We start from the raw sequence: 23,695 nt of genomic DNA, 5'->3' as shown, positions 1-23,695 counted from the left end.
GTTCTAAGGATGTTAAAACAAATTTGAAATTTTAGGCAGATACCTCAATTTTAGCAATATCATTCTCTATTCCCCTATGACCTGCAATCCACACATGGATAAAAGATTTCTTTTGACATAAAATCCCAAGTCTCTTTAGAGACTAACAAAAATTGCCTCAGCTGACTATATTTCAAGTCATCTTTGGCGGGTATTGGGTTAAAGTTTTCAACCAGCAATAATCACGTCTCAGTAAACTTCATAGACTATGAAATTGCCTCTGCACAAGAATACCTATTGCTACAAACGCATTAAACAGTACATGCCTTAATACTCCCGAAACCAATGGTGCAGGACTCTAACTTTACAGCATGTATGTTAATGTTTTGGTGATTTTCTCTCTACAAACCACGCCCATTTCAAGTTTTCACAATTAATGCTGGACATGCCATAGGCATTATTCCAAGTTATGAGAGTTAATGCTGGATATGGCAACACAGTACAATTAGTACAATCCACTTTGTTGGCAAAACAGTACACTTAGTACAAATCACTTTGTTGGCAGTACACTTAGTACAATCCATTTTATTGCCCTGGAGTAGTAGAGCTTTACACTTTACTAGAGTTCTAAGGATGTTAAAACAAATTTGAAATTTTAGGCAGATACCTCCATTTTAGCAATATCATTCTCTATTCCCCTATGACCTGCAATCCACACATGGATAAAAGATTTCTTTTGACATAAAATCCCAAGTCTCTTTAGAGACTAACAAAAATTGCCTCAGCTGACTATATTTCAAGTCATCTTTGGCGGGTATTGGGTTAAAGTTTTCAACCAGCAATAATCACGTCTCAGTAAACTTCATAGACTATGAAATTGCCTCTGCACAAGAATACCTATTGCTACAAACGCATTAAACAGTACATGCCTTAATACTCCCGAAACCAATGGTGCAGGACTCTAACCTTACAGCATGTATGTTAATGTTTTGGTGATTTTCTCTCTACAAACCACGCCCATTTCAAGTTTTCACAATTAATGCTGGACATGCCATAGGCATTATTCCAAGTTATGAGAGTTAATGCTGGATATGGCAACACAGTACAATTAGTACAATCCACTTTGTTGGCAAAACAGTACACTTAGTACAAATCACTTTGTTGGCAGTACAATTATTAAAATCCACTTTGATGGCAACACAGTACACTGAGTACAAATCACTTTGTTGGCAGTACACTTAGTACAATCCATTTTGTTGGCCTGGAGTAGTAGAGCTTTACACTTTACCAGAGTTCTAAGGATGTTAAAACAAATTTGAAATTTTAGGCAGATACCTCAATTTTAGGAATATCATTCTCTATTCCACTATGACCTGCAATCCACACATGGTTAAAAGATTTCTTTTGACATAAAATCCCAAGTCTCTTTAGAGACTAACAAAAATTGCCTCAGCTGACTATATTTCAAGTCATCTTTGGCGGGTATTGGGTTAAAGTTTTCAACCAGCAATAATCACGTCTCAGTAAACTTCATAGACTATGAAATTGCCTCTGCACAAGAATACCTATTGCTACAAACGCATTAAACAGTACATGCCTTAATACTCCCGAAACCAATGGTGCAGGACTCTAACCTTACAGCATGTATGTTAATGTTTTGGTGATTTTCTCGCTACAAACCATGCCCATTTCAAGTTTTCACAATTAATGCTGGACATGCCATAGGCATTATTCCAAGTTATGAGAGTTAATGCTGGATATGGCAACACAGTACAATTAGTACAATCCACTTTGTTGGCAAAACAGTACACTTAGTACAAATCACTTTGTTGGCAGTACAATTATTAAAATCCACTTTGATGGCAACACAGTACACTGAGTACAAATCACTTTGTTGGCAGTACACTTAGTACAATCCATTTTATTGGCCTGGAGTAGTAGAGCTTTACACTTTACCAGAGTTCTAAGGATGTTAAAACAAATTTGAAATTTTAGGCAGATACCTCAATTTTAGGAATATCATTCTCTATTCCACTATGACCTGCAATCCACACATGGTTAAAAGATTTCTTTTGACATAAAATCCCAAGTCTCTTTAGAGACTAACAAAAATTGCCTCAGCTGACTATATTTCAAGTCATCTTTGGCGGGTATTGGGTTAAAGTTTTCAACCAGCAATAATCACGTCTCAGTAAACTTCATAGACTATGAAATTGCCTCTGCACAAGAATACCTATTGCTACAAACGCATTAAACAGTACATGCCTTAATACTCCCGAAACCAATGGTGCAGGACTCTAACCTTACAGCATGTATGTTAATGTTTTGGTGATTTTCTCGCTACAAACCACGCCCATTTCAAGTTTTCACAATTAATGCTGGACATGCCATAGGCATTATTCCAAGTTATGAGAGTTAATGCTGGATATGGCAACACAGTACAATTAGTACAATCCACTTTGTTGGCAAAACAGTACACTTAGTACAAATCACTTTGTTGGCAGTACACTTAGTACAATCCATTTTATTGCCCTGGAGTAGTAGAGCTTTACACTTTACTAGAGTTCTAAGGATGTTAAAACAAATTTGAAATTTTAGGCAGATACCTCAATTTAGCTGACTATATTTCAAGTCATCTTCGGCGGGTATTGGGTTAAAGTTTTCAACCAGCAATGATCACGTCTCAGTAAACTTCATAGACTATGAAATTGCCTCTGCACAAGAATACCTATTGCTACAAACGCATTAAACAGTACATGCCTTAATACTCCCGAAACCAATGGTGCAGGACTCTAACCTTACAGCATGTACGTTAATGTTTTGGTGATTTTCTCTCTACAAACCACGCCCATTTCAAGTTTTCACAATTAATGCTGGACATGCCATAGGCATTATTCCAAGTTACGAGAGTTAATGCTGGATATGGCAACACAGTACACTTAGTACAATCCACTTTGGTGGCAAAACAGTACACTTAGTACAAATCACTTTGTTGGCAGTACAATTATTAAAATCCACATTGTTGGCAACACAGTACACTGAGTACAAATCACTTTGTTGGCAGTACACTTAGTACAATCCATTTTATTGGCCTGGAGTAGTAAAACTTTACATTTTACCAGAGTTCTAAGGATGTTAAAACAAATTTGAAATTTTAGGCAGATACCTCAATTTTAGCAATATCATTCTCTATTCCCCTATGACCTGCAATCCACAGATGGATAAAAGATTTCTTTTGACATAAAATCCCAAGTCTCTTTAGAGACTAACAAAAATTGCCTCAGCTGACTATATTTCAAGTCATCTTCGGCGGGTATTGGGTTAAAGTTTTCAACCAGCAATAATCACGTCTCAGTAAACTTCATAGACTATGAAATTGCCTCTGCACAAGAATACCTATTGCTACAAACGCATTAAACAGTACATGCCTTAATACTCCCGAAACCAATGGTGCAGGACTCTAACCTTACAGCATGTATGTTAATGTTTTGGTGATTTTTTCTCTACAAACCACGCCCAGGATTCCAGGTTATGACAGTTAATGCTGGATATTATGGAATGCCGTTTTAGTCAAAATTAAATAAATGAATAAATACACGGTAATGCATAATGACACTGCATTTCATAATAATTAAATGAATAAATACACGGTAATGCATAATGACACGGTAATGCATAATGACACGGTAATGCATAATGACACAGTATTTCATTTCACTTTCTTATATGCAAATCAGGGGGCGTGGCTATCTATCACATTCAGAACAGACAACAGAGCCGTGTGCAAAAAAGGCTGGCTAAGGGACGTGAGAGTGTTGACATAATGGAAGACATCGGTGGGCTCCGAGATAGCATGCTAGCATAAGCGCATCAAATCGATGGGTTATCTGCAGATACTATTTTGACACATATTGAGGATTTTTTGGAAATACTAGGGCTTGCGGTTCCCACTTCGGCAGCTCTAGACTGCGGTCAACTCAGGCGACACTCGGATATCCGTGGTCAACTCAGCCGACACTTGAATTTTAGTGCACGTTTATGCTGACATTTACGGTACCATTTCTCAAAGTTTGGTCCGGTTACTTGCTCAATACCGTAAATGTCAGCATAAACGTGCACTGTGTCAATTCAAGTGTCGGCTGAGGCTCTGTTGTCTGTTGTCTGTTCTGAATGTGATAGATAGCCAGGTATGATAACAGTATGTTGTTTTAATAAAGAGTTAATACACTCAGAAGGATCGGGAATCCTGACAATTTTTGGGTCTTGTCCGGGATGAGAAGTTTTTCTGCATAGGCAAATTTGGTCCAAAATGCTTTCACCCGCCAACACTGCCTATTCCCAGGCCGCCTCAAACCAAGGTGAGCAGAAACCTGTTAAAACTAAATCTGCATTTTGAATAATTTAAAATGAGTACTTTGTGGATTGGTGGTGAAAAATCTAATTGATACTTGAGCAATTGGCAAAAATAAACATTGAGGAAAAACAGCAAAAGAAACAACACCGCCGAGTTTTTAAAGTTTGAGTACCTGCAGGATACGTACTGCTGAGTACTAAGGGATTTGGCATCCACTCTGGATAAGTTAAAGGATCAGGGATCCTAGTCTTTGTTTTGGTGGGTATCAACGAATACCAAGGGATCTAGGATCCAGCACAAATAAAAGGACACGCTTAGAGTCCTTATCCTAGTCTTTGGTTTGGCAACCCCCTCAGACAAGGGCTGACTTCGCTAGGTTGGAGTCCTGTAGATTTGAGGACCCCCGAATCCCACGGGTTTAGAGGCCCTAGGAATTAGAGTTCCTTAAATCCTGGGTTAGCTCTCCTTAGAGCCCCTGGGGGTGCATCTCTCTCAATTGTGTGTGGGCACGCGAGCAAGGGGTGAAAGGAGAATGAGTGATGAAAATAATTCAAAACCTTTTACAGTTTTTCTCGATTGTTTACACACATTTTCTTAAAGCATGCCTCATACTCAGAACTCTACACACAAATCAAAAAACACACACACAATGGGCAAAACCCCTCAATACTCCTGCAATTTGAAACTTTACATTTAAAACAATGTAATTTCTTCTCAAAATTGTATTTTGTTTTCAAATGACACACACAAACCATCATATGGATAGACTTTTATAAGAACCAGTTGAACACTGATGTGCTCAATGTAAAACACTATGATGAATGGAAAACAATTCTCCATTCATCATAATGATTTTGACCTTTTTTTTGTTCAGTGTTACACTTACAACAAACAGTACATACATATGTGTTGTAAAATATTTTAGAATATTGATTTTATACTCAGAACACACAAATACATGGTAACAAATATATTTTATCTTCCCCACGAAAACAATGCACACAGTATACATCCCAACCAACATAAAGTGGCACATACAGTGGTCTACATACAAATCAACAGAAGAATTTACTGTATACAGTTACATTACAGTTTTTCTCGATTGTTTAGACACATTTTCCTAAAGCATGCCTCATACTCTCAGAATTTTTTCACACAAATCAAAAAACACACACACAATGGGCAAAACCCCTCAATACTCCTGCAAAATTAAACTTGACATTCAAAACAATGTAATTTATTCTCAAAATGGTATTTTGTTTTCAAATGACAAACACAAACCATCAAATGAATAGACTTTTATAAGAACCAGGTGAACACTGATGTGCTCAATGTAAAACACTATGATGAATGGAAAAAAACTTCTCCATTCATCATAATGACTTTTACCTTTTTTTTGTTCAGTGTTACACTTACTACAAACAGTACATACATATGTGTTGTAAAATATTTTAGAATATTGTTTTTGTACTCACAACACACAAATACACGGTAACAAATATATTTTATTTTCCCCACGAAAACAATGCACACAGTGTACATCCCAACCAACACAAAGTTGCACATACAGTGGTCTACATACAAAACAACAGAAGAATTTACTGTATAAGTTACAGTAAAAAACTATGCTGCATCCTCTCTTCTGTTCCGGTGTGTTCCACAGAACCTCATCCACATCACAAGCAATGTTTTCACTGGCCAAGCAGTGGGGGAAATATCGCTCAGCATGTCCAATCCAGCCATGAAAAGCATCAACTGCTTTATCTCCACATGCATCTTCCATAGCATAGAGAAGGGTTATATGCGTTTGTGGATTTCGGTCAAACACTTTCCATCTCCAGGCAGAAAAGAATTTCTCAATAGCTTTGGTCAACCAAAGTGACTCGGATCTCATCAGAGTTTACGGTCCTTGGCCTTCCTCGTCCTTGTCCTCCCCTCCTCCTCCTCCTCTTACTCTCACTCCTCTGGCTCTGTTTCTAATGTTGTCATCCATTGCTCCAAAACAGAAGAGCTCACCTGTTGCCTTTTCATGCTAAAGCTCTGATTCCTAATTGTAACGCTGTGTGACAGGTGTTTTCCCATGTGATGAGTCAGTAGGATGCATTGCTGCCTCAAGTGGCCTATACTCCAGCATGCATAGGAGGACAGAAATGGTGCCACTGTCAAACGCATGTTGACCAGTTTTGGATTGAGTTCACACAGAACTATTTGCCCACTCTTCAAACGTGGCAGAAGTGGCAGAAGGCCGTTGATAACATGTGGACTCAGTTGGTCTGATCGTTGACCCATTGCTTCCCAGAGCTCAGTGGCCCATCGGGAAAGTTTGTAAGACAGTGCCTAGTCAGGACGGATGTGCTGATCCAGCACATCCAGAGTTCAAGGATGATTCTAATGATGCATGAAACATTCTTGTTATTACAAATTTGCTGCTCACATGTGGGGGTGGGGGTTTTGAATTATTGACGCAATATGACGCAAATTGTATGTCCTACGCAACACAGACAGTATAGTCAGAATGAGTCATTGACGATGTAAGTTTTATTACTGTAACTCTGTATTTATCTGGCAAAACGGTTACGTTTGTTAGCTGTAATTAGGCTCTTAAGGGTTTCTATGGATTGTGACTCTATCTTGACCCTGTTCCTGCCTCCTGCCATGGCTAAAAATTCAAACATAAAGAAACATACAAACATAAAATTAAATAAGTGTATTTTACGGTTTATTTTTGTGATTTATATATGCAATGTGCGTGTTATTCCATTCCAATTGTTCAGACACTATGATGACAAATGTAGCAGTTAACAGATAATCAAATACAAAGAAATGGTAGAATGAAAAGTGCTTTTATTGTCCATTCATTGAGGAAAACCCACATTGCGCATACTCACTTGGATTCTATATTCTTCAAAATGCACTGGAAAAAGCACAACTATGTATACAGGTCATGCCAGTAATCATTGATATTACAGGACATTTGCGCTGCTCACGTCACTACACTAGCTACATTGTAAGCGTAATCCCCACCTAATTCAAAGCCAAAATGACAGTAGTGGTCTCCACCGATATCACTGATTTGAGTAATTTCTCCAAACTTGATTTTCATTCCAAAAGGAGTATAGAATAGAATAGAAAAGTTTAGGGGGAGGTCTATGCCAGCCTTAGACTGCTGCAGCAAAAGGGACAAAATTATCTGATCGTTTCAAACCGACTGGTATCAAAGAAAACATAAGATCAACTCATTGCTCCTGACCAGCAAATGTAAACTGAACTAGGTCAAATATACTATACATTAGTCAAATACCTATTGTACTTATTAAAATATCCAAATTTGTATTTTAAGACCAATATTTCAGGCCTATTTGAATTTGACTTGGGTCATCCAACATTCCACTCTCACATCCATTAAAGCTTCAACATTAGCTTCATAAGCTACGCAACATAATATGGAGAGGTAAATGTCCATAGAATCTCAAAGCCTAAAGTAAATTTAGCTTAGACCAGGGCTAATCAATTTATTTGGAATTGGGGCCGGTTCATGAAACCGAGGCAAAACAAGGGGCCGGAGAATATGAGTAATTATAGCAACAAATAAAGAAATTAAAACAACATGCTGAAGGAGTCAATATATTCTATTTTTTAAATGCAAAATATGCACATTGTGATGCACTAAGACACGTAGGCCTAAGGCATTGTTACATTCAAATGGCAATACAACGTTGAAAAATCAAAGACACAGACAATTAGGGAAATGCAATTAACAGAAAACATCCACTTAAATTGCACATAACTGTACCAACTACAGCTCGTTATCCTCAATTAACAATGAGGAGATACATTTCAGTGTTACAAGAGGGAAATAATTCTTAGAAACATCAAACTGCCCCCCTTCTCAACTGGCTAAATACAGAAATGCAGCTAAATGGTAACTGAGTACAACTCACACTTTTTTCCTTCTCAAAAATAAAATAGACGTCCCTATAAAATAAATCCTCACGTGGACTACTGCTTCACTCACTTTTGTCCAGTCTGAACATAAATCAGACACCTTGACAGTCTAGGTCGGCCATATCACAGATATTTCAAATTGCACTCATTTGACAGACAACATCAATGTATCTCCACCAACAAAAATAAAACCCTAGTGTAGCACAGAATAGAATTAAAACAACAGTGCACTTTAGCAAGGCAAAACATTTCAAACTGCATTCAACAATAATACCTAGAAAAAAAAGTGCATAACGTGGGGTGAATAACATTTTGCATCATACTGTTCAAAAAAGATTTCTTGCTTGACTATTTATGCCTATTACCTTGCATATAGCTCGCCAACATTGGCCACCTAATGAGAGAAATGGCATTTTTTTGACTTGGCAAGAGCAGTGAAGTCAGGTGTATATGTTGTCAGGGCAATGCGCAAGCTTTTGCCAGCTTTTTTCAATTTTGAAGACCGGAGAAACACCAGAATCTCCTCTCTTAGTTCACAAACACGTTTCAAAGCGTTTCCTTTGCTAAGCCATCTAATGTCATTGTGAATCAGCAAATCTTTATATTCAGCGGACATGTCAGTCAACAGCTTTCGGAAAAGGCGGTGCTGTAAACTGGAGGTACAACGAATTAAGTTTATAATGGCCATAACCGAGTCCATGGTCTCCTTTAACTCACCGCTGAGCTTGGCACACAGGAGGCTTTGGTGGATGAGGCAATGCAGAGAGCTCACCTGCGGAGCCGCAGCTGCCATCCTCCCGGCGAGCCCCTGATCCCTGCCCACCATGGAGGGCGCACCATCCGTCACCAACATGTTGACGCGTGCCAAATCCAAGTTGTTTTCCTCAAAGTATGAAGCAATTTTGGCGAAGAGAATCTCACCGGTAGTGTGCCCCTCCATGGGAATTAGTCCAAGCAGATCCTCGCGAAAACATTCCCCATCAAAAAATCGCACATAGAGGCACAGCTGTGCAACATCGCTGTTATCAGTGGACTCATCCACGGCCAAAGACATCACCTCGGCCTTCCTCAGCTTGTCCAAAAGCGTCTCAAAAACGTCGGAGGCAAGGGACTCGACTCTCCTCATATCCATCTCTAATCCCATCTCTAATCTTCCCTTCCTCGCTAAGATCCTGGAGAAATCTGTCGCGAATCAATTATGTGACTTTCTACAAAACCATGCTTTGTTCGAGGATTTCCAGTCAGGATTTCGAATGCATCACAGCACAGAAACGGCACTGGTGAAAATTACAAATGATCTTCTACTTGCATCGGACCAAGGACTTGTATCTTTTCTTGTATTGCTGGACCTCAGTGCTGCATTTGACACCATCGATCACCGTATCCTGCTGCAGAGACTGGAACACTTGATTGGCATCAAAGGAACTGCACTCAGCTGGTTTAAATCTTATTTATCGGATCGATCCCAGTTTGTGTTTGTGAACGGTGAATTATCGAGGACCACGAATGTTGGTCACGGAGTCCCACAAGGTTCTGTGCTTGGACCGATTCTATTTACCCTGTACATGCTTCCTTTGGGCGACGTTATCAGAAAACACCGCATAAACTTCCATTGTTATGCAGACGATACTCAACTGTATCTATCGATCAAGCCAGAAGACACCAACCAACTTGTTAGACTTCAGGACTGTCTTGGAGACATCAAAACCTGGATGACCTGCAACTTCCTGATGTTAAACTCGGAAAAAACGGAAGTTATCATGATAGGCCCAGAGCGCCTTCGAAGTCAGCTGTCACGTGATACAGTCTCTATGGATGGAATTGCTCTGGTATCCAACAGCACCGTCAGAAATCTTGGAGTTCTCTTCGACCAGGATATGTCCTTCAACTCTCATATAAAGAAGACTTCAAGGACTGCCTTTTTTCATCTACGGAATATATCAAAAATCAGGAACTTCCTGTCTCAAAGTGATGCAGAAAAACTAGTTCATGCATTTGTTACTTCTAGACTGGATTACTGTAATTCTTTGTTATCAGGCTGCTCTTGTAAATCGCTTAAACCTCTCCAACTGATTCAGAATGCTGCAGCACGTGTATTAACAAGAACTAAGAAATGGGATCATATAACTCCTGTATTAACTTCTCTGCACTGGCTTCCTGTTAAATCAAGAATAGAATTTAAGGTACTTCTCCTCACCTACAAGGCACTTGCTGGTGAGGCACCGTCTTATCTTAAAGAGCTTGTTACACCGTATTGTCCTACAAGGCATCTACGCTCCATAGATGCTGGGCTACTTGTGGTTCCTAGAGTTTTAAAAAGTAGGATGGGGGCCAGAGCCTTCAGTTATCAAGCTCCTCTTTTGTGGAACCAGCTTCCACTTTCAGTCCGGGGGGCAGACTCGGTCAGTTCATTTAAGATAAAGCTTAAAACGTTCCTCTTTGATATTGCTTATAGTTAGGGCTGGCTCAGGTTAGCCTGGACCAGCCCTTAGTTAAGCTGCTCTAGGCTTAGACTGCCGGGGGACTTCTTAGGACACACCGAGCCCCTCTCTCACTCTCACTCTCTCCTCCCACAATCATCCATGCTTTATTAATGTACATCACTAATTAAGCTTCTTTCCGGGAGTTTTTTGTGCTTTCTCGCCTAGCAGGTCTCCGTGGATCATAGTTTCGTGCGGACCCCGGTTCTGACTCCTGGCTCATGGCTCTGCTGACACCTGCTGCTGCCATCATCATTACTTTAAATATGATTCATATTACTGTCATCAAAAACCAACATCTTTCTGCTCTCCCTCCCCACAGAAGCCTCTGTGGATGGTGGTTCGATCTGATGGAGGTTGTCCCTCCAGTGGTCCTGCCGTACACCTCTTCTGCTACTTGCAATTACTTGTATCATTTCAGTTAGAGAAATTGAATGTATTGTACATCTTTTACATTGTTGATTCTGTACACATGACATCCATTGCAGTCTGTCCATCCCGGGAGAGGGATCCCTCCTCTGACGTTCTCCCTAAGGTTTCTTCCCTTTTTTCCCCATTGAAGGGTTTTTTTCATATTTTGGGGAGTTTTTCCTGTGCCGATGTGAGGGTTTCGGGACAGAGGATGTTGCATGTGTACAGACTGTAAAGCCCTCTGAGGCAAATTTGTAATTTGCGATTTTGGGCTATACAAAATAAAATGAATTGAATTGAATTGAATTGAATATTTGACGTGTCAGAAATTGGAATTTGCTTGATTGAATCGATAATGTTTTTTCATGTTTGTTCATCGGTTACCACCTCCTCAATGGATGCCAGCATACACTCCTTGACGGTCTCTGAGTCTGTAAATGGCTTTTTCTTTTTGCCCAATATCCATGCCACTCGTAACGATGCCGCAGTTGCTCTCTCTTGATCTGTACAGACTCGAAACAAAATGCCACGTCTTTGCTCGTAACAAGATTGAAGCCCCGTTATCTTCTGCCTCCGAGCAGCAGAGCCCGGTGGGAAAGTAGCATCGAAGTTAGCATGCGTTGTCTTGTAATCCCTTCTCAAATTATACTCTTTGCACACGCCGAGGCACTCGTTGCAGATTAAGCACACATGATTCTTATCAACTGCAACAAACGCATATTTCTCTTTCCATTCATTGTTGAACTGCCTGTTCTCAGAGTCAACTTTTCTTTTTTTTAAAGTAGAGACAGACATTTCTTCGTGTTAGCTAATCTTTCATGCCTAGCTTGAAAGAATGTCAGAGTGGTCAGAGCGCGGCACTAGCGCGCGAACGGGCGACTTTGATTTGTCACGTGTGGTCCCCCAAAATATGTGTCCGGCCGAAACAGGTAGATATTCTACCTGGCTGAAAGGGGTGCCGCCTCCTACTGTACCAAGGGCCAGTATAAAATCCCTCAGGGGCCGGACCCGGCCCGCGGGCCCGGCCCGCGCGCCAATTGAATAGCCCTGGCCTAGACCATGGGCGTCAAACTTATTTCAGGGTCAGGCCAGACATCTGACCCACTGGACTTGAGTTTGACACATGTGCCTTAGACCAGTGTTTCTCTGGGGTCGCGACCCCCGGGCCTTTGCATGGGAAAATAAAAAAAAATCCTCCTGTGTTTTTATTTTGAAGGGACAGCGGAGTGTCGGTTTTTTTCCGGCTCGTCCGTCCAGTCAGCGCGGCAATTACAACGCTAGCACCATCCCCCCGTCGTCAACACCGCTAGCACTGTGATTATAAAATAACGTCACATTCTGCTTTGTTTTAGGGAGCCGGGAGGAAGCACCATCAAGCTGAAGAACAATTCAGCTACTAAATATTCTGCAACATCTTGAAGTTACATTTAAAATAGCTTGTAACAGCATCTTTATCCTATGCAAGAGAAAATAAAAAGTCGTTAAGTAAGTTAATACATGGGTTTGCCTCTGTTTGTATCTATTGTATTGATTGCTTACCTCTATTACATTTATCTAACAGTTCAGGGCTTACTGATTTGAATTTACTGAGGTTAACAATATCGTCCGAAATGAGATGGAATAAGAAGATTCACGCTTGGTTCAGCCTTTGCAGGCGTTGGAGGACCCAGCTCTTGTAGACCACAAAGGCCTCGTGTGGATACAGCCCAGCAAATGAGACCCAGCTGTTGTGCAGGGAACGGAGATGACGTGACTCACTCCATACGGTTCTGGGTGGTACTAACGTGACCTCACGGGAGGACGGCCAGGCTGTGGAGGCGTGTCCTGAGCTACAAGTCATCCAGGCTGAATTACTGAAAGTTCTCCTACATAAGGAAAAACTGCACCGTGCTACCGGTGCCTTGGTAAACGCTTCTGTCCCCTGCCTGTCGCGTGCTCCACCGCAACATGCACAACAGCCACGTCACGCAGGCGCTCCTCTCCATTCTTTGCATCGGATTGAGTGGTAAGTAGTAGACTACGTATAAACTTTATGCAGGGCTCCCTCCTAGGTACAGGCCGACTAAAGCAATGTGTCGTCGTCCGTGAGCGAAGACCAGTTGTGTGTCCCGCGGGTGGTTGTACGTTAACACCGAGTCCCGTCCACACAGTCTGCGACGCGATTCCAGAGGATTAAGCACACGGTTATGTTCACTGAGTCACGACTGTGTTTTCGCCCCACAGCCCAGTCTGACCAGGAGACTGATGAAGTGGTCCCTCGGCTGCTGTCGGGTCAAGAGGTGCACCTGTCCTCTGCCCGCTCGGCCAGTCCACTGCGGCGCCGCGGGCAGCGCTCAACGGACGCCCCGAGGGGAGGACCCTCCGACCCGGCCCGGATCATTGTGTCCCTGCCTGCCTTCGGAATGAGGCTGTATTTAAATCTTACGTGGGACAGCACGTTTGTCTCTGGGGACTTCGTGGTCGAGGAGAGACGCGGAGACCAGAGCGTAGCGTTTAGCCGCTTGTCCAAGAAGCAGCTGTGCTTCTATTCCGGCTCCGTCATCAACCACACGGGTTCTGTGGCGTCACTGAGCACGTGTGGTGGCCTGGTAAGTCCATCCTCCTCTTCTGGACTTTTCAGGTAAACTGAAGAGGCAGGTTGTCTTGAAAGAGACTCGCATTTTTTTAATGATTTTATTCTATGTTCTTTTATTATTAGTCTATTATTCTATTCTAATTGAGGTGGACCTCTTTTAGACACATGAAGCTGCTAGTGGGTCAATCAGTTCAAATTCACGGGATTGTCTTGCAGAGATCTGAGTTCCCTGAAATGACAGTGTGGCAGATCCAGAAGACATGGATACTATTTCATGTTGATGGAAGGCAGCAGCCTTACAAACTCCATCATCATTCATCCAATTTTAAATGAAAACAAAACTGGAGGCAGATGCATAAATGTCATTTCCACTTACTGGCTTGTTTTAGCTCTCATCTCACTGTCTCAACATTGAATTAAGATGCTGATTTGATTTGTGGTTGTAAGCTGTTGGAGTCCGTCAGACGTGTTGTATTTTGACGTATTTTCTAATCGTAAAGCTATTTATTTAAAACAAAGGAAGCTGTATTTTAAGAGGTCGAACCAGCTAAATTGAAGTAAAGGCTGGCCAAAAAGCCAACAGCTGTTGCTGTTTAGTATAGAGCCAGGCATCTGATCTCCTTCTCAAAAGTCTGAGTGTCACCGCTGTGAGCAATTAACCTCCACTTTACCTTTAGCGAGTGCGTGTGCGTGCGTGCGTGTGTGTGCGTGCGTGTGCGTGTGCAGAAAGGGGTTCACACTCACTCAAAACCGATGCCAAAGCTTAAATTAGACCTTCCTCCTTTTCCCCACTCAATTTCCTCTAGTGTTTTCAACTGTAGATAGAACCTCTCTGTGTAGCAGTTATCCTTCAAATCTGGGTTGAGGTAATATTTGAGTTGATGTTATCTTGCCTCTTTGAAAATCACAGGTTTGTTCTGGATCCGGAATTTTGATTTTCTATTTCTTGTTTAAGATTATTCATGAGCCAACCTCGTATTGGTCAGCAGGTGGAGCTCTTGAACACCATCTGCTTTTGGTGTTTTTCCTTGAATAGTCATGCCTCTCACCCGTTCTAAAATAATTATTACGATTATTATTACAGTAGGTATTTTGGCGCAATCTATGATCTTAATGAGATCCGTTTATACCTCTGTTCAGAACAAATGTAAGACCGTAGTTAACGCTGTCAAACATCCTGGGGGGCATGTCGTTCACGCACACCCATCTTACTCCCTTGTCACCTTTTTCACTCTATATGAGTTTGCAGGAATGGCTTTGGAGTCTGTTGTCTACAGATTCTATAGCCCTTTGAGGAAAATTGTAATAAGACATCTTCTGTCCCGGAACCCTCACATCAGCCCCCCCTCCGAAAACCTAACAACAGGTAGAAAAAATGAAAAACCTTAGGGAGAACGGCAGAAGAGGGATCCCTCACCCAGCACGCAGAGTGCTATAGATCTCATGTGTACAGAATGAACAACCTAAACGATGTACAATACGTTCAATTTGACAGAAATTGTTCAAATATTGAGTAGTAAGTCACATCATGATAAAAAATGGTGTCAACAATCCCCTTCTCCACCACCAGGTTAGCTTTGTCTACTCTATAAACATCACCATTGTGTTGTTCATGCGGGCGGCGGACTTTGTGCTGCCGTGACCGACCATCTCTCCCATGGCCCGGCTGTAGTCCTGCACCGAGCAGGAGAAACCCGGCGAAACCTTAACACCATGCTTCCGCATCAGTCGGGTCAGGTCCATTGTGACTATATTCTCCACATTGAATAGTAGATATATCTACACAAAAACGCTATTGCGTTTTGGAGGTTTTTTTAAAATGTCACCAGATTTGTATTGGAGCCTATGGAGCTTGAGACAGACATTGTCTCTCGGGGGACTCAGGCCAAAAGTAAATGTCTGTGGGATTCCACAGCCACATGAGTACAACCAGCACACTCACTTTTCATCATCATTTTTATCCAAAAATGAAACCTGAAGAGTGAATATTGTGGCCATGAGGGTAAGATAGAATTACTTTTTAACCAGATTCTGACGCTACTGTACACTCTAGATCCTGAAGCATCATTGCAATAATAATAAAAGAACAACAATGAGTAGCAGTGGATGTCCGGCAGGGCCACTGCAGGAACAAGTCAGTAATGTGGGTTTATGATTATAGTAATAGTAATGTGTAGAAGCAGTCAGTAAATCAACGCACATTCTCTCGTAGTCTCACTTCTCAATAATTCCTTTTATTACTTAAAAGCAACACAACATAAATCAGACTTCTCTCAAACAGAAAACTCGCTTCATCTCATAATGCATTGAAAACTAGTTTGCTCTCTAGCCAAAACACACCTGGCTGTACTCAAGTGATGTCTAAATATACGCCCCATGACATCATCTTTGGATTATCGTCATCACAATCATTTCAGGACATATTCGCGACATATTCATGTCAGTGTGGAAATGCCGTGCGCGGAGAATTAACCAAAAATGTTTTTATTAATTGCACATTTTTTTAGAGGGTGCGGGGCACCAAAACAAAATGGTAGAGGAAAGACTGATTATGGAACTGTGATGAAAAAGATTTCATTGACTGTTTCTGTGCGGAATCGCGTTTATCTTATTGGGAATTGTAAGAAAGAAAAAAATATATACTGCAAAGTAATGCCCATAACTTTAAATAACTGCTTGTTAAGGTAGATTTCAGCACTCTATTCAACATACACCTAAAAATTGAACTTGTACTTTTCTGTAAATCATTCTCCACATAGGAATAGTCATGCTTGTAAGGGCCAAATATGGTTGAGATGTTGGAACTGTGTTCCCCTCTTTTTTTTCACTGGGTAGCGGTCCACTAAACACTAATGTTTGACCCCGGAAGGGCAAAGGGTTTTGACCGCTAAACTGTATGTTGATATCTATACCAGTGGACTCAATCTAGTGTTTCCCACACAACATGGCAAAACAACAACATGCATTGAGGATCACTGGCGCGTCATCCTAGTTATTAGATAGTAGATACACCTCAGTAGCTCAACAACAGTGGACTGAGCCCTTTTAACAATGCTTTCATCTTGTACATGTCTCTGTTTTCTGCATAGACTGGGCTCATTCAGATTGGGGAGGACCGTCTATTCATTCAGCCAGTGGGAAAAAATGGCCCCGATCAGTCCTTCTCGGGAGTGAAACACTGGCTGCTGCGACTCCAACGCTCTGCCAAGACCAGCTCTGCTCCAGATGGCAACTGCTGGATTGTACGAGGTGAGTGACATAAACCACTAGGCTGGATGACACAGGACTTTGGATATTCGTCACACTGATGCTCGGGGTGATTGCAAATACTCAATTGTTTAAATAAAGTAACCTGTTTTGACTGCCAATTCTGTGTGTGTGTGTGTGTGTGTGTGTGTGTGTGTGTGTCACACCAGATGATGAAGTTAAAGACACTTTGTTACAGTCCATCTTCTTTTCAGTTTTCTTACCACAATATCAAAAATTAGAAGCCATTTATTGCCATATATGTTACACATGAAGGAATTATACTTGATGAACTGATGGAATATGAGAAATTAAAGTTAGCTGAAGTAAAATAAGATTAAAGTATACAAGAAAAAATTACGGATGACACGTTGCAGTTCTTCTCTCAGCCTGAAATACATCATGCTCCGTAAGAGAAGGGTGCTTAAATTAAATTAAATGATATTATCTCTACTTTATACGTTTTTCGGGTTTTAAGGCTTTTATTGTTTAACGGGTTGCTAGGCAACAGAAGCAGCAGAGGTATGGCTGATGACAGAAGCAGGAAGTCCCTCTGTAGGCCAGACCGTCCCATTTCAGAGACCTTATGGTTCAGCCTATGCGGTTGTTGGAGGACCAGAAGGTCTACGAAGGCTGCTGGAGGCTACAAGGATGCAGCCTAGTGACATTGAGACATAGGTTGTGACTCTGCGTCACAGTCTCTGCGTACTCATCCAGATTACCTGTAGTCTGAAAATATCCCAGTCTGTTCAGTTCGGATGTTAACAATGGTTAAAAAAATGATGGTGGCAAAGTGACACGAAATAATTGAGTATAATGTAAGTCCTTTGATTTTGAATGAAATCAAACCAAAAGCAGCTGTAAGCTACTACTTCGCACACTGGCCGTATGGCTAAAAAGCGTCTGTGAGTCGTTGTTAACCGACTGGAGTGATGCTGGGAATGACGCTTTGCCAACTTTATCGTTAACAATATCAAGGTCAGAGGTCTTTTCTGACAACTTTTAAGAGGTAACTGATTAAACCGCAAGAAGTAGGGTGTAAAGTAAAAAACATGGATTTGCTGTTGCCACTAGGTAGCGCTATGACTAGGGTTAAAAATGATCATATGGATGTCTACAGGGTAAGGATGGCATGACATCTGAAAAATATGGAGCAGATTAGATAAAGTATGGTCAAGTTAAAAATGCTTCAATTTAAATGGCGATTTGTATTTTGATGAAGCACCAAGCTCACATATTTTTTCAGTCTTTTGAGGATTTAGAACGGAAAAGATCATACTGCCTGAATTTGAAAAGAATGGATAAATCTTGGAAGTTCAATTTTTTACAACTTCATGAAACGCTGAAAATAGGTGAACAATGCTAATTTAAATATGAAATATTTAAACAATAGTATGTTTAATAGTATGTTTAGGGATGCGAGGTTGACATGTTACAAATGTTTCACACATATACGTTAAACTTAGTGCTGGGGCTGCTTAAATGTAATTTGTAGGGGGCGCTATCGAGCCAGATTGCCATTTTGAAGCATTAACATAATTTCAGGTAACTACATCTTTGACTTTACATGTTTGTGCCAAGTTTATTACAATTCGAGTATGTTTAGTTTTTCAAAAGACTCTGTTTACTGCAGAGAATGGGCTGCCATGGAAACAGCTTAACACAAAACAAGATTTTAATAACTCTGTAGGTATGTGCATGGATTCTGCACAGACCTGTTTTCATCACGTGGCTAATTTCCTCTTGAGTGAAGTGAGAGGATGTGGACCGAGGTCCAATCATGTCGGTCATAGTGGGACATATGACCAACTTAATTCAATGTTTTCAAACCTACTTTCCTGACATGGAGGAGAAATCTGTACCGCCGGATTGGGTGAAAAATCCATTTCTCTCCTCCAAAGCAAGCTAGCGGTCACTTCACACAAAAAAAAATCCTGCATGTGACCTCTCACCGTGGTCTGCAGGTGAAGTTTGGAAACATACACACACACACACACAGTTGTGGGTGTATTTGAAGAGGAGCACCCTGACCTGGGACAGAAAGCTCTGTCCCAGGGACATTGAGCGTGACCTCTGAGTCCTTGTCAAGTAGAACTCCAGACTTTGATGATGACGTCATTTAGCTGACTCTTTTATCCAAAGCGACTTACAATAAGTGCATTTCCACCACCTAATTACCATGCATTGGGATTGTTCTGTCAAAATTTGAAGTGGCTCTGACAAAGTCCCCGGTAGGAGTTTGTCAAATAAAGTACACCCTTATTGCTTTGTCGTCCAATAATGTAACAGTTCGAGGGTGTAGTTAGGCCCAACGCGCAGATAAAGTACTGCCTCAAGTACCGTATTGCTTTTATAACACGGTTACCAGCGAAATTATAAATGGTAAGTAAATAGCTGCCTTTCAGCACAAAATAGTTGTAGCCACCAAACGTTGTGTATCACATTTCATCAGTCCGGAGAAATAGTCCCCATACGTGCATGTAAACAGCATTGGGCCCCGCACTATCTCATTCATTCACATCGCTCATGACGTCTACCTTAATTGTCCGGTTGCGAAAGCTCGTATTGCCTCAAAACGATCGATTTCCGGCAATCGCCACCGACATAAAAGCTAAAATGTCAACTTAACAGTCGTGCAAAATCTAACATGTTACTTTGAGTGCGCAGTGATGTGCGTCAGTGTGAACAGTAAACGTACATTATCGCTGAATAATGCACCCCCTGTGACTCGCTCTTGACCAATCAGAACGCTGGATTTCATCTACTCGTGTTATAATATACTGTAATATATAATCCACATTGGTAGTGTACTGTCCCCCCCCCCAGTGAATGGCTCCTAGTGATCTTGTCAGGAGATCGGTGCTGATGCAGGCGGAAGGAGGCAGGACCCAAAACGCAGGATTCTCAAAAACGGTGTTCTTTATTCTCTGACCAAACTGAGCCGTGCTCCAACAACGACTGACGTAGACAATGACGCGACAAGGGATAACAGGCACACGGGGCTGAAATACACAAGGGAGGTGCAGGTGATTGGACACAGGTGGGAACACTCAGGCAATCACAGGACAGGGCAGGAAGTGAAGCTCACCCAGAGACACGAGAGACAAGAAAACTACAAAATAAGACAGGAAGAGGACCAAAACCGTGACAGACCTGCTCCACGTCTCCTCGATTTGTTTTCGCTTCAACAGAATGTGGAAAGGCTCTTATGAAAGAGCTAAAATGTAAAGGATCTCCATCAAATATAATAATTTCTCTGCATGGTAGAAATTGGAGTTCTGTGTCTGTACAAGAAGTGCTTTCACTTCATTTTGTCTTTGGAACTCACTAAACAGATTACTTATTTGAAGATTGCCTTGGAATGGTGCTGGTTGCTGATTTTCAGAATTGTAATCTGATTTCATTTGTTTACACTCCTCCTGGTTTGTCTTTATAGCTTTTTTAGTTTTGTACTTGTCCACTTCCATTGGTTTTTTTCCCTTTTAACTGAGTGTTAGACAATGAATTTTTCTGCTGAAATACTTGTTTTTGCATTGGTCCTTGTATGGAATGATTCCATTGCATCCCAATGTGTAGTTGAAACACTGCCATGCTTTGAGGCATTCAACACTGCTAACTTTGCTTTGTATCATGGGTGCAGCCCTTTCTGCCTCCGTTTAAAGCCTTGTGGATGACCTTGCTGACTCTAGAGACATTACTTCTTCTACATGAGCATTGGATCCAAAATTTGAAATGCTGTCCTGAGGGTCCACATTAACCACATTATGAACAGCGACCATTTCAGTATTGGGGAAACTTTTAGTTGAAATTCAACCATTTGTTTATATCATCCATTTCACCTCCTCTTTAATTAACGTTTTATGTTTGTCTTTGTGACAAAGCTTTTATGACAACTCTTATCCTTTTGAGATTGTGTGCCCTTTGATACTTCACCTTTCGCTCCTTTTTCAGGCATTTTTCTTCCATATGTGCCTTTTTCTTCAACTTTAACAGTCTTTTTCATTACGGAGTAGTCCATTTTACCTTAATCAAACGGACTCTGTGTCAGTTATGAAAATAAACCTTGAGCAGTCCAGTTTGTCTTTGATGGTTATTTATTTGTTCTCCAACATAAACAAAAAACAGATCATGTTCTTTGTCTTCATCCACCTTTTCCTACTCTAAATTAACACTGGTTATTATGCACCATGAAACAACCCTTTTACCTTCTTGCATGCCCTCACACAGTCAAAAACTGTTTGCTCCTCACCAGCACTTGACATTAACATTTTTGCTTACCAGCCACATTCACTATCCTTACCCAAGCTTATCATTTCAAAATAAAAGCAATGATTTTATGTCCCTTAACCCCAAAGCTTAGAATAAAGCTGTTTGGTTGAAATACTTGCTCATATGAATACTACTACTAATATTAGTACTACGACAATGGATACTACTACAAATATTTCAACTGCTATTAATTCTAAAATTACTTTTACTACTAGTAGTAGTACTAGAAATACTACTGCTATTAATACTAAAATGACTCCTAATACCCGTAGTGGAACTATAAACAACTGATATTCCACTCTTACTATTATAACAAAAGGTTCTACTAGTATTTATACTGCTATTAATACTATAACTACTACTAATTGTACTACAAATGCACTATACTGCTGCTACTAATAATACTACCAGTTTTTCTACTGCTATTGATACTGAAACTATTTCTTCTATTCAATTAATTTTATTTAGTATAGCCCAAAATCGCCAATTACAAATTAGCCTTAGAGGGCTTTACAGTCTGTACACATGCAACATTCTCTGTCCTGAAACCCTCACATCGTCACAGGAAAAACTCCCCAAAAAATGAAAAACCCTTCAATGGGGAAAAAAGGGAAGAAACCTTAGGGAGAACGTCAGAGGAGGGATCCCTCTCCCGGGATGGACAGACTGCAATCGATGTCATGTGTACAGAATCAACAATGTAAAAGATGTACAATACATTCAAATCCTCTAACAGAAAGGATACAAGTAACTGCAAGTAGCAGAACAAGTGTATGGCAGGACCACCGCAGGGACAACCACCATCCGACAGAACCACCATACACAGAGGCTTCTGTGGGGAAGGGGAGAGCAGAAAGATGTTGGTTTATGATGACAGTAATATGAATCATATTTAAAGTAATGAGGATGGCAGCAGCAGGTGTCAGCAGAGCCATGCCAGGAGTCAGAACCGGGGTCCGCACAAAACTATGATCCACGGTGACCTGCTAGGCGAGAAAGCACAAAGAATTCCCGGAAAGAAGCTGAATTAGTGATGTACATTAATAAAACGTGGATTATTGTGGAAGGAGATAGTGAGAGAGTGAGCGAGGGGCTCGGTGTGTCCTAAGAAGTCCCCCGGCAAAGAGGAACGTTTTAATTGATAACTGAAGGCTTTGGCCCGCATCCTACTTTTTAAAACTCTAGGAAACTACAAGTTACCAGCATCTATGGAGCGCAGATGCCTTGTAGGACAACACGGTATAACAAGCTCTTTAAGATAAGACTGTGCCTCACCAGCAAGTGCCTTGTAGGTGAGGAGAAGTACCTTAAATTCTATTCTTGATTTAACAGGAAGCCAGTGCAGAGAAGTTAATACAGGAGTTATATGATCCCATTTCTTAGTTCTTGTTAATACACGTGCTGCAGCATTCTGAATCAACTGGAGAGGATTAAGAGATTTACAAGAGCAGCCTCATAACAAAGAATTACAATAATCCAGTCTAGAAGTAATAAATGCATCAACTAGTTTTTCTGCATCAGACAGGAAGTACCTGATTTTCGATATATTACTTAGATGAAAAAAGGCAGTCCTTGAAGTCTTCTTTATATGAGAGTTGAAGGACATATCCTGGTCGAAGAGAACTCCAAGATTTTCTGATGGTGCTGTTGGATACCAGAGCAATTCCATCCATAGAGACTGTTTCACGTGACAGCTGACGTCGAAGGCGTAATAACTTCTGTTTTTTCTGAGTTTAGCATCAGGAAGTTGCAGGTCATTTTTGTCAGTTTCTGTATTTTTAACTGTTTTAACATTTTTCTTAAAATTCATTTTAGCTTCTGCAATTTCTGTACTTTCAGCAATTCTTTCAAATTCATTTTAGCTTTTCTCATTTCTGCGAAAGCTGCTCTGGATTTTTGCGCAACAAGCTTGCTACATTCCTTCATGAGGAATCTGAAAAAATGACAGCAAGATCCTTTATTACTCCTCTGTAGTGTTCATAACCTTGATCTCCAGTCTGTGCCTGTTTTTGGTAGGAAAGGAGAAGATGTCAAACATAGGGGAGGAGGGTCGCGGGAAGAGAAACGTCATTCACCTGCAGGAAGCATACACTGTGGAGACGGTGGTGGTTGCTGACTCTAATATGGTGCAGTACCACGGAGCTGAGGCTGCACAGAGGTTCTTGTTGACAGTCATGAATATGGTTAGTTATTTTTTTGCTTATTGGTGTTGAATCGGTTTTCCATTCATTCAAAATATATATTATATTTGTGTACCAGTCCAAAATTTGGACACACTTTCTCATTGAATTGAAAACTTAATACATCAACTTCTTTCAGGTCTACAATATGTTCCAGCACAAGAGTCTGGGAGTCAAGATCAACATTCGTGTTACCAAGCTGGTCATTCTTCACAGCCGCCCCGTGAGCCTTACTTTTTAACCTTTTTGATCTCGC

General features: G+C 40.9%; 1 protein-coding gene, 5 non-coding genes and 1 pseudogene across 11 annotated transcripts in view; 1 reads left to right on the top strand and 6 right to left on the bottom strand.

Moving 5' to 3' along the window:
• Positions 1-130: 130 nt before the first annotated feature.
• Positions 131-271, bottom strand: LOC134127471 (U4 spliceosomal RNA). The gene has a single exon (XR_009956187.1). It is a non-coding gene; the product is annotated as a U4 spliceosomal RNA (small nuclear RNA).
• Positions 272-733: 462 nt separating this feature from the next.
• Positions 734-874, bottom strand: LOC134127460 (U4 spliceosomal RNA). Its single transcript, XR_009956176.1, has one exon. It is a non-coding gene; the product is annotated as a U4 spliceosomal RNA (small nuclear RNA).
• A 527-nt stretch (positions 875-1,401) lies between these two features.
• Positions 1,402-1,542, bottom strand: LOC134127449 (U4 spliceosomal RNA). Its single transcript, XR_009956164.1, has one exon. It is a non-coding gene; the product is annotated as a U4 spliceosomal RNA (small nuclear RNA).
• A 527-nt stretch (positions 1,543-2,069) lies between these two features.
• On the bottom strand, positions 2,070-2,210 carry LOC134127358 (U4 spliceosomal RNA). The gene has a single exon (XR_009956074.1). It is a non-coding gene; the product is annotated as a U4 spliceosomal RNA (small nuclear RNA).
• A 341-nt stretch (positions 2,211-2,551) lies between these two features.
• LOC134127446 (U4 spliceosomal RNA) lies at positions 2,552-2,705 on the bottom strand (annotated as a pseudogene).
• A 527-nt stretch (positions 2,706-3,232) lies between these two features.
• LOC119202713 (U4 spliceosomal RNA) lies at positions 3,233-3,373 on the bottom strand. The gene has a single exon (XR_005116115.2). It is a non-coding gene; the product is annotated as a U4 spliceosomal RNA (small nuclear RNA).
• An 8,112-nt stretch (positions 3,374-11,485) lies between these two features.
• adamts17 (ADAM metallopeptidase with thrombospondin type 1 motif, 17) overlaps positions 11,486-23,695 on the top strand; it is an 81,282-nt gene continuing 69,072 nt past the window's right edge. For all 6 annotated transcript variants that reach the window (XR_009956011.1, XR_009956010.1, XR_009956009.1 and 3 more), the window contains exons 1-5: positions 11,486-13,174; positions 13,393-13,757; positions 16,834-16,993; positions 23,276-23,442; positions 23,579-23,662. Coding sequence is in view for 3 of the 6 variants with exons in the window: in XM_037449773.2 (XP_037305670.2) it covers positions 13,117-13,174; positions 13,393-13,757; positions 16,834-16,993; positions 23,276-23,442; positions 23,579-23,662 (834 nt within the window). In the remaining 3 variants the exon portion in view is untranslated. The remainder of the gene's footprint in view (positions 13,175-13,392; positions 13,758-16,833; positions 16,994-23,275; positions 23,443-23,578; positions 23,663-23,695) is intronic.

Source organism: Pungitius pungitius, chromosome 4 (assembly GCF_949316345.1).
Source record: "Pungitius pungitius chromosome 4, fPunPun2.1, whole genome shotgun sequence".
NCBI classification, from domain to species: domain Eukaryota; kingdom Metazoa; phylum Chordata; class Actinopteri; order Perciformes; family Gasterosteidae; genus Pungitius; species Pungitius pungitius.
Note: the sequence above shows the minus strand (reverse complement) of the source record. Positions and strands in the feature narration are given on the sequence as shown.